A 14063-nucleotide genomic window follows, 5' to 3' on the forward strand; every position below is an offset into this window, starting at 1 on the left:
ATACCTTATGTGTCTCAAAAAATAAATTGCAACTAGAAGCAGTGACAGTCTTTTTTACATCAGTTCGTTAAGCCTACAGTAACCCTCTTTATCTGTAGGAATACAGAATAGTTATTGATGAATAAATCATCATAGTCGAATTCATTCAGTAGTACAGACTAGTTATGGATAGGTACTAGGTAACTCTTACTTATTCTAGGTAACTCTTCCATAGGTCTGCACCAGAGCTATGGACAAATTCTGAGCCTCGCCCACCATAAAATAAGAATTATTATTATTATTATTATTTGCTTCATTTATATACTGCTCTTCTCAGCCCTCAGGCGACTCAGAGCGGTTGACAACCAATTGTAACCCTGTCAAATTTACCTCCAATACACACATTTCTAATATTGCAGTAACTCAGGTAAGGGTATAGAACCGTGTCTCACAAACACTGATCTGGGTGTTTGGAGCTTCAGCTTCCAGAATCCCCAATCACTGGCCAAGGCAGCTGAAACTTCTGGGAGATATAGTCCATAAACCCTGGGATGACTAAAGTTTGGAAATCACTGATTTAACAACATAGTTTAGGCATCCAAAACAAAGGAGAAGATAAAATGGTCAAGGGAATGCGAACACAGTGAATAGAAAAGTTCTAGAATGAACAATTTTCAATGTCTGTTCTGCAGTGCTAGAACTTTTGGGACTGAAAAGAAATTGTATTTGGGGAGGGGGCAGAATTTCTCTTAAGCAATCCCATTCCCATCTATACCTTTGGATGTTTTTCAAATTGTGCGACTCTTTTTCAGATATCGACGAATGCAGAGCTTCCAACTTCATGTGCCAGTATGAGTGTGTTAATGAACCAGGGAGGTTCTCCTGCCTCTGCCCAGATGGATACCAGTTAGTCAGAGGAAGAAATTGTCAAGGTAAGTATCCCTCTTGTAAGGCATGAGTCCCTGCAATCTTAAAACTAGCAGTAAAATCCAAATAAAGCACCTAACTTTGCACACTAAACCCTGTTTGTCACAGTTCCAAAGTCTGTATCGAAGTACTATTTATTTGATTCTAATATGCACTTTTCATCCATACATCTGTAAAAACAGGGTGCATCTTAGAATTACAGGTGCTTCTTTATATATAAATAAAGTTTTATTAAGTTAGTGGTACTGAAATTAGTGTGTATCTTACAATCGATGGCACCTTAGAGTCAAAGAAATATGGCTTCAGCTTCCTCTTCCTAGCAAAAAAGAAAACCAGAAGAAGAGAGATATTTATGCCATTGGAGCAGTGGTTCCCAACTATTTTTGACCAGGGACCGTTCTCCAACATTAGTACCAAAAGGGTTACAAATCGGTTTTTGGACAGGTTGTTGTAGGTTTCTCCGGACTGTATGGCCATGTTCTAGATGACTTTAGATTCGGTTTAGTTATTTGGCATGCAGATTCAGAAAATGGCATTGGATAGACCACATCAGCTCTAGTTTCTGATCAGTAGTCACCATCTGCTCACCCACAGAAAATTATATTTAATAAGCCTCTGCAGTATAAGAGGGTTTTGCAAGACCAGTCACTCTCATTGCAACAGTGTAGTAACGGTGAGGCCCCAGACCATATTTTAGTTCTTGCAGACCACTGGTAGTCCACGAACCACAGGTTGGGAACCACTGCATTGGAGCCATGGAGTTTACAAAATCTTATGATTAAATGCAGACGGAAGTTTCAGACATTGAAATTACAGCAAAGATTTGGAGTGCTTAGAGTGAATCGCTCCCTTCTTAGCAACGGGTTGGGAGTGTCCCAAAAACCTGAACTAGGATAACACTCTCCCTATCATCCCTACTGAAGTACAATTAAATGGCAAGTCTATAGGGTCTTATATAAAATAAGGAGGGCGACATTTTGTTCCCTGCCCCAGGTTTGTGATATCTATTTTATTCAGTTTTTTTAAAATTAAACATTGAGTTCTGTCAGGTCAAACTAGGGGCAAAATAGTAGCTTGAAGTCATGAGTTTGAACTGACTCCAGAAAATATGATGACCATGTTCGTATGGGGAGTCTGGGAGCTGTAGTCCAAATACTCACTCCCAAACTCTGACCCCATCTACCCTGCCATATAATATAGTTTAAAACTGAATTATATGGTCAGAGTAGAGTCTTGCAAAGTAGCTCAATGAAGTTAAACTGCATTATAGGTGACAATACTTGTCATATAATGCAGTGTAGATGTGAACTCTGGAGGAGATTCAAGAACAAAGCTGTATCTGAGTTATTCTAGTTCAGAGATACCACCATCTCAACGTTCAACAATTTTTCTTTCCTAATACAGATATAAATGAATGTGAGGTGGGCAACGAATGCCGAGAAGATGAAATTTGCTCCAATTATCACGGTGGATATCGCTGCTATCCAAGGAATCCATGTCAAGAGCCTTACGTTCTTGCATCTGAAAAGTAAGGGAAACCGCCAACAGACCCTAACCAAGCCTTGTTGCCAAAATTCAAAAGTGAATGCCTGTTTTGCAAAGGAGGGAATGTGTTTTTCAGTCGCTGTGGTTTGTTTTTCAGTCGCTGTGTTTGCCCAGTGTCCAACACCCTTTGCCGAGACCTGCCATACTCCATTGTACACAAATACATGAGCATCCGCTCTGAGAGAACCGTGCCATCCGATATCTTCCAAATCCAGGCCACACAGATTTTCCCCAATACAATTAACACGTTCCGGATTAAATCCGGAAATGAGAACGGAGACTACTTTCTGAGAGTGAGTACTTCTCGTGTTTTGTTTACCTCTATTTTCTTTCCGAGCTTGGTGGAGATCAGGTACAGCAAGTCATTTTGGAATCACCAGCCTTGTATAGGGTGCCAGAGTTGATGGCCACAGTTGGAATACTAGGTATTGTGGGATTTATCACAGAATGGTTACTATGCAAGTGAACCATGTGTCATCACGAAACATACAGAAAAACATGTTACATACGGAACATACAAAGGTATATATACAACCCACTGGGAGCTCTCGGTGGCGCAATGGGTTAAACCCTTGTGCCGACAGGACTGAAAACTGGCAAGTCGCAGTTTCAAATCCAGGAAGAGCATGGATGAGCTCCCTCTGTCAGCTCCAGTTCCCAGTTGTGGGGACTTGAGAGAAGCCTCCCACAAGGATGATAAAACATCAAGACATCCAGACATCCCCTGGGCAATGTCCTTGCAGATGGCCAATTCTGTCATACCAGAAGCTACTTGCAGTTTCTCAAGTCGCTCCTGACACACACAAAAAATCACTTATTATATTTTGACCTCCAGTTTGGCTCATCATCATCATCAACAACATCATCGGTACTGTTTTCCCCTGAATGTTGATACCCTTCAATCCCATTTCCACAGGAGAACATTTTCCCTCCCTTTTTCTAAAATGGAAGTAGGATCACTTCAAAACAATGACTTCCAATCCCCTTCCATCTTCATCTACTAAGCATGGGTAAACTTTGGCCCTCCAGGTGTTTTGGACTTCAACTCCCACCATTCCTAACAGCCTCAGGCAGGCATGGGTAAACTTTGGCCCTCCAGGTGTTTTGGACTTCAACTCCCACCATTCCTAACAGCCTCAGGCTCCTTCCTTTTCTCTCTCAGTTGCTTAAGTGGCTGAGGGGGGAACGGAAAGGGCCTGAGGCTGTTAGGAATTGTGGGAACTGAAGTCCAAAACACCTGGAGAACCGAAGTTTGCCCATGCCTTCTCTAGAGGCCTTTATGGAGAGAAAAATATGGTAGTGACTAGAAGCCCTTACTTTGCTGGGAAGAGACTTGGAATTACTTTTGCAATGTGTATTTTTTATAAATATATTAACCAATGTAGTAAGTAATTGTTAATATTAATGTGGGTGCAGCTAGAATAATGAATTGGTGGTGATAGTATGTACCTTCAAGCCACCTGTTGATTTTTGTTGACCAAATGAATATTGTAGACTTTTTTGGTCTATGAATATTGAGAAATGTTTTTCCTTTGCTTTCCTTTGAAATATAGTCTACAACACTTGGTATTCCTTGTTTTCCAGACTTGATTAGCTTCTAAGATCAGATGGGATCTGATGCCTTCACTTTTAAACTGCATTTTATGGGTGTACGCTTACCATATAATGCAGTTTCAAACCACATTATTCAGTATTGTAGATCCAGACTGAGTTATTATTACTGTATTCTGGGGGTTTTAGAGACAAGTTATCTAGGAATTCCTCTTTTTTTTGGTGGGATTCTCTAGAGATATGATTTTCAAATCAAATCCCTAGAAACTCCACCTAAAAGAAATGGAAGAATTTTCATAAAAAAGTTACAATCGCCAACATCTAGAAGACCTATTTCTTAAAGAGCAATGCCTGTAACCAAACACTTTGGTGAAAACATTATCTCTTATGTTTCTTCCAGCAAACAAGTCCAGTTAGCGCAATGCTTGTATTGGTCAAGCCATTAAAAGGACCCCGGGAACATATCATCGATCTGGAGTTGGTGACGGTCAACACTATGAACTATCGGTCGAGTTCAGTGCTCAGGTTGACGCTCATTGTGGGACCTCATCCATTTTAGCCACAGCACTTAAGTAATTCCCAAGTACCCAGAGCAGCCAAAGAAATATTCTCTTAAATGAAGCACTTACAACTTTATTTATAGATTTTACATGATGTGTTTTGTTAAAGGAAAAACTTTATTAAGAAAATCAATCCTTGTAGCCATGCTGTCGTGCTTATAATTCAAAAGTAGTTATGTTTTCCGAAGTGTAACCAGGGCATTTCCACTTTCCATTTAAAGGTTTGCATTTCTCTATTCTGGTGATACCAGTATCAATCACCTATTTCCATTGCAATACAATAAGACCCCAATTTTCATAGGGGATGCATTCCTGTCCTCCAGTTCCAGCTTACCATAGGGTTGTAGTTGGAGGATGTAGACCAGCCATGAAGAGACTTTGGCCTTCTAGATATTTTGGACTTCAGCTCCTACCATTCCTAACAGCTGGTAGACTTTTAGGAATTGTGGGAGTTGAAGTCCAAAATATCTGGAGGACCAAAGTTTCCAGTGCCTAATCTAGTGATTCCTGGAGAGCTATTGCCTTTAGGAATTTGCTAGCTCCTCCTATGCACATCTATGGTAACATCTAGGGCAGTGGTTCTCAACCTGTGGGTCCCCAGATATTTGTGCCTTCAATTCCCAGAAGTCCTAACAGCTGGTAAATGGGCTGGGATTTCTGGGAGTTGTAGGCCAAAACACCTGGGGACCCACAGTTTGAGAACCACTGATCTCGGGGAAGTCTACTATAGAATCACCTGGAGGATCTAGCAAGACACAATTTCCCCCTAGGCACCAGCAAATGAACAATGTGGATATAGGTTCTGTGTTTATGGGGGTCTTACTGTAGTTGTGTTTTCACTAGACAAGAAGAATACAGGGTAGGAGAGACCAGGATCAGATTCTCTGTACCTAGTCCAGAATATTCCAAAGTTCAGCAAAAGTTCTGAGCAGAGTCATCAACCCTACATAAAAGGCTCAGTGCACCAGAATCATTCATGATTTCTAATCCCATGAAGCATAATCAAATAAGATCTGTATTAGATTAGAACAAAGGGAGACCACTATTCTGTCCCAAGAGAAGCCAACCAAATTCCCATCTCGATACCCACAAGCAGAATACAAATACATGAAAACGTGTATCCTCAACAATTTATATTGTGAAATACAAGGCCTCCAACATGACAGCTTCTACCACAGCCGCTGATATACATTTCTCTATAAATCTATCTAATGTAGTGATCTACAATAGGCACTCCAAGATTGTAGATGTTAGGGTCACAGTACTCCCATAAAAGTGGAAAAAAACATTTTTTTAAAAAAAAAAGTGTGTGTTTTTTTAACCTGAGATAACATTTCTCTACGAATGTCTAGGTCCTCCGGTGCAACTATACGATCAACATGTGTGAAACATTGATCATAGAATTGCCTTGGGGGACCTAGAGATTCCTAAAGAGATATTCTCTGTAGGAATCTATATTCTCCAGTATAATCTGGCAGATATTGATCACAGAGTTACCTATGAGAACCTAGAACAGTGGTTCTTAACCTGTGGGTTCCCAGATGTTTTGGCCTTCAACTCCCAAAAATCCTAACCGGCTGGGATTTCTGGGAGTTGTGCCCCAAAACACCTGGGAACCCACAGGTTGAGAACCACTAACTTAGAGAGAACTTATTCATCAAATACACAAAAATTAAACCTATAAATGTGGAAGTCCGGACATAATTATCTTTCAGGTCTGTTGGACTATCAACTTCCATCACACTTAGGCATGGTGGGAATTACAGTCCTTCACATCTGACAGATTCTGGCATCATGTCCTATTTACATCTTCCACGAAACACACAGAGATGAAGGATGGAATTTCACTCACTCACTCCCCTCGCAACTTCCACTCAGTGAGAATAATGTGAAGATAAGAACAGAGCTGAAGTCTGATGTGATTGTGCAAGGGATGAGCAGAAGACTTGCTTGATGTGCTGTTTCCAAACAGTTTGAACATCTAATAGCTTTAACGTTTGAGCAGTTCAAGATGTGTATGGCAGTGTGTGTGTGTGTGTGTGCATGTTTAACAGAGTACCCACAGTTATCCATTGATTGGGGTGTTGTGTGGTTTCTGGGCTGTGTGGCTGTTCCGGAAACCATGCAACACTCCAGTGATTCCAGCCATGAAAGCAGCTTCCAACGTGTTGGAATGTTTTTGTCCTCCATATTGGTGAAATTCTGCCTTTTCTTCCCATGGAAAATCCCCTTGGAATAAGGATGCAAATAAGTGGGTTGTTGTAAGTTTTCCAAGCTGTATGATCCTGTTCCAAAAGCATTCTCTCTTGATGTTTCGCCTGCATCTATGGTAGGCATCTTCAGAGGTTGTGAGGTCTGTTGGAAACTAGGAAAATGGGGTTTATATATCTGTGGGAGGTCCAGGGTGGGAGAAAGAATTCTTGTCTGTTTGAGGTAGGTGTGAATGTTGCAATTGGCCACCTTGATTAGCATTTAATGGCCTAGCAGTTTCAAGGTCTGACTTCTTACTGCCTGGGGGAATCCTTTGTTGGGATGCAAATAAGGTTCTTCTCACAAGGAAGGATCTCCTGAAAAATTCTCAACTTCTGTGAGATCTTTTCCTCATGCATGTAAAAAAAAAGTGACTTTTTATAATTAAGAGAAATAGCAAAAAAAAATACAAAAAATAAAATATGTTTCATGCACCAATGTTACATTTTTAATGCAAGAAATATGCAAAATTTTCAGAAAGCGTCCCAGAACATGTGCAAAAGTGTCTGTAAATATTGGTTGAGTGGCAAGAAGGTTTTCCACAATTTTCGGTCTCAGATATGAGTCTCAAAATGAGCAATATCTCCTTTTATAAGGAAACTTGCAATACAAAATATATACATACGATCTTTCTCTCCACAAACAGTGCCTGTCTCAATGAAGGGCATTTTGCTAGTAATAAAGTATATCCCTGTGTTGTTTTTGTTGTTGTTGTTGTCCTTTTCTAGTAAGTACTTTATAAGGATGGATGCAATGTGGTTTTGAGAAGAATGCATTCATTAGCTACGTTATTTCTTCTTGCATTGCATTTTCTGAGAAGTAATACTTAGGATTAATGAGCATCATAAAGAGAAAACGTTTTGCACAGGGCGTTTCTTGAGGTCCAGATCTTTTCTCCTTAAACATACCACTCATCAACATTTTATCTTTTCCGAGAAAAATGGGACACAAGGAGAAAACTTTGCCAACAATGAGTGAAGCTCCCAGTGGGAAAGAAAACCTCATTTGGAGAAATATTTCTGTATGAGTTTGTTGCGGAGAACAATCTTACTAATGCCTGAGCAAAGGCGGGGGTAAATATATGTTAGCATACTGAGATTCCCAGATCTAAATAACAGCTGCTTGTAAGTTGTTCTTCTTTTTCAAAAATAATAATAATAATCACTTTTGGCTTAGATGTGAGTATTTTCAAAATTTGGGATCCAAGAGTTGCCTTCTTTGTGTTAAGCTTTCTACAATACGGCATTGACTTACTCATCCTATATATCTGTCCTGTAGTTCAGAGTTGTGAGTCTAAATGTACAGTGTTCATTAAAGCAAAAAGAAATGGGTAGGACTCAGGCCAGAACGAAAGGCATTCTTTTGTAATATGTATAACGTGTTTCGTATCTAAAATCATAATGGATAACTCTTTGGTGTACAATTTTTTTTAAATATATATAAATAAATGAATATACCTGTTTTAGTGGACTTGTTTGGTCTTGCGAGTTATTTTAAGTGGACAGCTCAAAGGCGCCAGATGGTATGCCTCAACATGCATTGCACAGAAACACGTGCATTTACACCAACGGTGCCCATCTAACCATAACTCAAAGAGCGGCTTAAACGGTTAGACATGTTTAACCTGAAGAAGAGAAGAAGAGAAGGCTGAGAAGAGACATGATGGCCATGTATAAAGATATGAGGGGAAGCCACAGGGAGGAGGAAGAAAGCTTGTTTTCTGCTTCCTTGGAGACTAGGACGCGGAACAATGGCTTCAAATTACAAGAGAGGAGATTCCATCTGAACACGAGGAAGAACTTCCTGACTGTGAGAGCCGTTCAGCAGTGGAACTCTCTGCCCCGGAGTGTGGTGGAGGCTCCTTCTTTGGAAGCTTTTAAACAGAGGCTGGATGGCCATCTGTCAGGGGTGAATTGAATGCAATATTCCTGCTTCTTGGCAGAATGGGGTTGGACTGGATGGGCCATGATGTCTCTTCCAACTCTGATTCTATGATTCTGTGGTTCTGTGACAGAACATGTAATTGTTGTTGTTTATTTGTTCAGTCGCTTCTGACTCTTTGTGATCTTATGGACCAGCCCACGCCAGAGTTCCCTGTCGCCTGTCACCACCCCCAGCTCCTTCAGAGTCAAGCCAGTCACTTCAAGGATACCATCCATCCATGAAAAGCAAAGATACAGAATGGGGGACGATGCCTGGCTTGAGAGCAGTGTGTGTGAAAACTATCTTGGAGTCCTTGTGGACAACGAGTTAAACAATATGATGTGGCAGCTAAAAAGCCAATAGGATTTTGGCCTGGATAAATAGGAATCTAGTGTCTAGATCCAGGGAAGTTGTGCTACCCCTCTATTCAAGGCAGACCACACCTAAAATCACACTGTGTCCAATTCTGGGCACTGCAATGGAAGGGAGATGTTGATAATCTGGTAAGTGTCCAGAGGAGGGCAACTAAAATGATAAAAGGTCTAGAGAACAAGCCCTATGTGGAGCGGCTTAAAGAGCTGGGCATGTTCAGCCTGCAGAAAAGAAGGCTGAGAGGGGACATGATGAGGTCCATGTATAAAGATGTGAGGGAAAGTCAGAGAGGAGGGAGCAGGCTTGTTTTCTGCTGCCCTGGGGACTAGGATGTGGAACAATGGCTTCAAACTACAGGAAAGGAGATTCCACCTGAACATTAAGAAGTACTTCCACACTAGAGTCCTATTTATGCAGGCCAAAATCCCGTTGGGTTTTTTTTCTTTTTTTTTTCTTTTTTTTTCTTTTTTTTTTTTTTGCTGCTGCTGCATGACATGTCATTTTGCCATTGTAGATGGGTGCATACTGTGCATAGAATCACATGCACATTTAGTGGTGCACTTGGTACAACATTGCCCTTCCAAACAAGAGTTGCATCTCAAAATTAAGGCATATCTCCTTGTGTGACAATTGATGCTACTTTGTAGGATCTTGACTATCAAGATCCCTAACCTTGATCCCGCACAACTCATACAAGGCACGTTTTTGTTTTGTTTTGTAATGAAGGTGCGTGAGGGTTAATGCAGTAGATCATGTCCGACCCAGCGGACCAGTGTCTCTTTCCACCTGGCTCTATTTACTTTGTCCCATTCTCACAACAACAGTTCTTAAAATAGGATGAGCCGTAAAAGGCAGCATCTTCCCAGAAACGTGGACCCTTCTCAGTAAATATGGAACTCTTGAACAAACAAGGCTTTCGTGGACATAGTAACCAAGTTAATTCACTTCTCCGAGACCACCTGAACATGAGTCCGATGGGATTATTATGTTTGGAAGTCTTGAAAAACAGGAGTTTACTGTTGAAATCAGTCTCCATGGCAGCGGGCTGTTGCTTATGTTTGGAAAAGGCCAACCACGTTTCTAACTTTATAACTCTTGGGCTAAAATACAGAACAGCTGTTTCCTTGAGCGTATGCTACACATATGGGGGCCCACCAGGGACTCAGCCGACCCTTCATCGAATTACTTCTAACGCCCTCGCATTTCTATCAAAAACCATCATCTCTGCTGGATGGCAAGCGTCCATATTTCCCAGCTGGGGGAACACCTGCACAATGCAAACCCAACGCACACACGCATTGCATCTGGTTTTGATGGCAAAGGGAGGCAAATCTTATTCCATCTGACCAGCAGGATAAATTATTGTCAGTAGTGAAAGGGGAGAGAGGGTAAAAAGTCAACTGCTTTTTATATTTAGGCGAAAGCAGATGTTCAACGGGGCTGTTTATTTGGTGCCTGCTTTATGTATATGTTAGCAAAAAATGGGGATCTTTTAATGAAACAGGATTTTAAGTTGTTCCCTTGCTTAATCCTGGGTCAAGGTCTTCACATACATACATGCACACTGAATCACAAGGCCAAGATCCTACATCATGTTTGAAAAGTATGGATCTACCCTCACGTAGTCATGCAGTCATTGAGCTTCAGCATCCTTCTCATGAACACTAACAATGTACAACCAACTGGGCTATCTGCCATTGTGTAGGCTCAGTACCTCAATGTGAATCCCAATTGCATAGTTTGCAATCCTTGGCCTCATCTACATGGTTTATACGGAAATGTTAACTCATATAATCCAGTTCAAAGCAGATAATCTGGATTCAGAAACTGGATTATATGGCAATGGAGATTACTTGGGTGATCTCTCATTGTCTGAGTAGGATAGTCTTCCAAGATCTGTGTACTGGTGGTGGGTCCATAGATGACTGTGGAGCCCTATTCTTGATCTGCATCTTCTCCCAAAGTGAGGGCATTGGTTTCCAGGTGGAAGGTGGTCCCGGTAGGGGTTGGCTTGACACACCTTCTTGCTTCTACAGTGTAGATGTACCCTAGGTAATATTTGCCTCTAAATATTTTTCAAGGGTGGGTGTCATTAGTGAGGTGAGAGAGAATGGAAATTTTGAAAGTACAAATATCTATCTTTATCTTAATTGGCATCACAAAACTAAGATTTGGTTTGGAAAATGTACTCTATGTAACAAAATTTGAAAAAAAAATGTTGTTCCTGGTTTGAAAGTGTTATTTCCTGTTTAATTGTGCTACTTTGAAAGTGGTTGTTCTACTCCGGAAACTTCGTTTTTCTGGCTGCAGCAAACTATGTTGAATTGGTTGTGACTCTGCGAGATAGTCTTTGAAAAACTATAGCAAAATGTGCTGTAGGATGTCCCTCAAAAACAAAGTTTTTGCAGTTCCATGTTTTTATGATAGAACCAATTAGGAAATGACATTTATAACCCAGGAACAAAATATGTGTTACATACTGTAATGCAGCATAGAGGAACTGCTTAGGAACGACACATTTTCATTCTCTTTTCCAAGCTTTGCTGTCTTCTACAGCTTTGTCTGTAATATCCTTCCTTCCAAAGAGCAGTTGGGCTTTATTTCCTGAAGTATGGACTGGTTGGATCTTCTCGTGGTCCAAGGCACTCTCAGAATTTTCCTCCAACACCACAGGTCAAAAGTATCTATCTTCCTTTGCCCAGCCTTCCTTATGGTCCAGCTCTCACACCCATAGGTTACTACGGGGAATACCATTGCTTTAACTATGTGGATCTTCATTGTCAGTGTGATGTCTCTACTCTTCACCATTTTATTGAGATTGGTCATTGCTCTCCTCCCAAGAAGGAAATGTCTTCTGATGTCCTGGCTGCAGTCTGTGCCTGCAGTAATCTTCGCACCTACAGATAAATATCTGTTACTGCCTCCACATTTTCACCCTCTATTTGCCAGTTAACAATCAATCTGGTTGCCAGAATCTTGGTTTTTTTATGTGTAACTGCAACCCAGCTTTTGCCCTTTTTTCTTTCACCTTTGTTAGAAGGCTCCTGAGCTCCACCTCGATTTTAGCCATTAAAGTGGTATCATCTGCATTTTAAGGTTGTTCATGTTTCTAGATCGTTATCTAGTTATAATAAAACAATTTCTCTGTATCTCTGAAGAAAATCAAACCATTTTTTTCCATACTCTGAGGAGTATGGAACCGCTCTAATGGGTTGGAAGTTCTCCCTAATATTGAGGTGGTATCTCTTTTCCATTGCTCAGTGTCCTAGTTTCCGGAGTATCAGAAAACAAGTGTGCTTCCTCCTCAATGTGGCATCTTTTCAAATATTAAGGCACAGCTATCATGTCCCTTCTCAGACTTCTTTTCTCCAAGCTAAAGATGCCCAGCTCCCTAAGCCGCTCCTCAAAGGTCTTTGTGTCCAGCTCTTTTACCATTTTGGTTGTCCTTCTCTGAACACATTATAGAGAATCTCTATTTATTTACACACAGAACAGTTGAGTGCTAACTGCACTCTGAATAGAGGAGATTGCTGTGATCGGTGAAGAGTATTTCACTCTAGTTTGGGCACTTTATTGTTACTTGGTGGTCCAAACTGGACGACATGAAAAATTCATTGCTTGCCTGCTGCTAACTATCTTGGAAATCCTTTTGGGAAACTCAAAACAGCTGAGGCAAATCCTTGCATGTTTTAACTGCATCTCGCCAATGGTCCTTGAATCTTTGAAATCATTGCAAAGTCAGAAGAAAAAGAGATCGGTGGTACATAGTTTGGGCTTGCCAGCTCAACATCTGGGCATGACTTCTTGGGCCAAAATAACTGCAAGTCTCTCTGTGTGTTTTTAGCCATCAAATGTTCACACACACATCTTTGCCATGTAGGAATTTGGTTTAAAGATTACCTCCCAACGGTTTCTATAAATGGCTGGAGGCAAGCCTTTCCCTCCTTCCAAACCCAGAGCTGGGTTTTGTGTCTCGGCACACTTATCTTTTAATCCTAACATTTCATGAGGCTATTTTGTCTCATGGGATCTTTCAGAAAAACAAAAATAATGTAAAGATCTGGCAGAGGGATGGAGTGGGTAAACATGAAGCAACACGCTGAAGGCTTTATTGGAAGGCACTGGCTGTTTTATACTTCACCGAGTCATGAGGATCCAAAATAGTAACACGAAACCTTAATGGGAAAGGAAGAGCTCTGCCTTTGCTCTGGAATGCTTAAGAGGGGGAAAGCCCTAAATTATCCTGCGCAAATCTTTAATCAAAGCACTAAAATGTCATGGAATTCAAGGAAGTCTGTTATGGAGCTAGAAGACAGATTTTTTTAATTCTCCTCCAGAGGATATTTTATAACGCCACCCACAAAGTTTCCTTTTTCAGTGCAAGGCAGCAATGTTCATATAGCTTTGCCAGCAGGGCCAACTAACTAGAGAGGTAATAATCTGGGCAAGGGCTTGCCGTGCCAACATTCCAGAAGAGTCTGCTTAAAAGGCATAAACATTGGGAGTGGGAAGAAGGACAGGGTGCTATTAGTCTTTTGAATGAGGTTGCCAGATATCCAGTTGTAACCTTGAGGCACCAATGTCCGTGGGTCATCTCCAATTGGGAGACAATGGTGCCAATCCTCAAGGTAAGAGGAAAGCAGGCAGGACTATGCACAAACCCCCAGCTTATAAGACTTTGTTGATTTGTTGCTGCAACTTTCAAAGACTTTTCAGAAGGTTTTTCTATTTACTTCATAGCTTCTTCCTTCCCTAGTTGTTGGAGCACAAGGACTCACCTTCTGCTCTACATCCACCTAGAAACAAGCAGATAAAATTTATATGTTCCTTAGTTTGTCTTCCTAAGTGAGAAAGAGTAACTCTCTCATTTAATTTTGTTCTGGGAACAGCACTTTTAGCTACTATTTCAGCCTTCATCTCCAACCAAAAAGTAGGTTCTCTATATTTGGGTTTGAA

At 40.9% G+C, this 14063-nt stretch overlaps 1 protein-coding gene across 2 annotated transcripts in view; it reads left to right on the plus strand.

Moving 5' to 3' along the window:
• Positions 1-8282, plus strand: part of EFEMP1 (EGF containing fibulin extracellular matrix protein 1) — an 83213-nt gene extending 74931 nt beyond the window's left edge. For both annotated transcript variants that reach the window (XM_060754606.2, XM_060754604.2), the window contains 4 exons: positions 792-911; positions 2311-2434; positions 2549-2744; positions 4403-8282. In XM_060754606.2, coding sequence (XP_060610589.1) covers positions 792-911; positions 2311-2434; positions 2549-2744; positions 4403-4561 — 599 coding nt within the window. In that variant the 3' untranslated portion in view covers positions 4562-8282. The remainder of the gene's footprint in view (positions 1-791; positions 912-2310; positions 2435-2548; positions 2745-4402) is intronic.
• Positions 8283-14063: the final 5781 nt, after the last annotated feature.

This window comes from Anolis sagrei, chromosome 1, assembly GCF_037176765.1.
Source record: "Anolis sagrei isolate rAnoSag1 chromosome 1, rAnoSag1.mat, whole genome shotgun sequence".
Lineage (NCBI taxonomy): Eukaryota > Metazoa > Chordata > Lepidosauria > Squamata > Dactyloidae > Anolis > Anolis sagrei.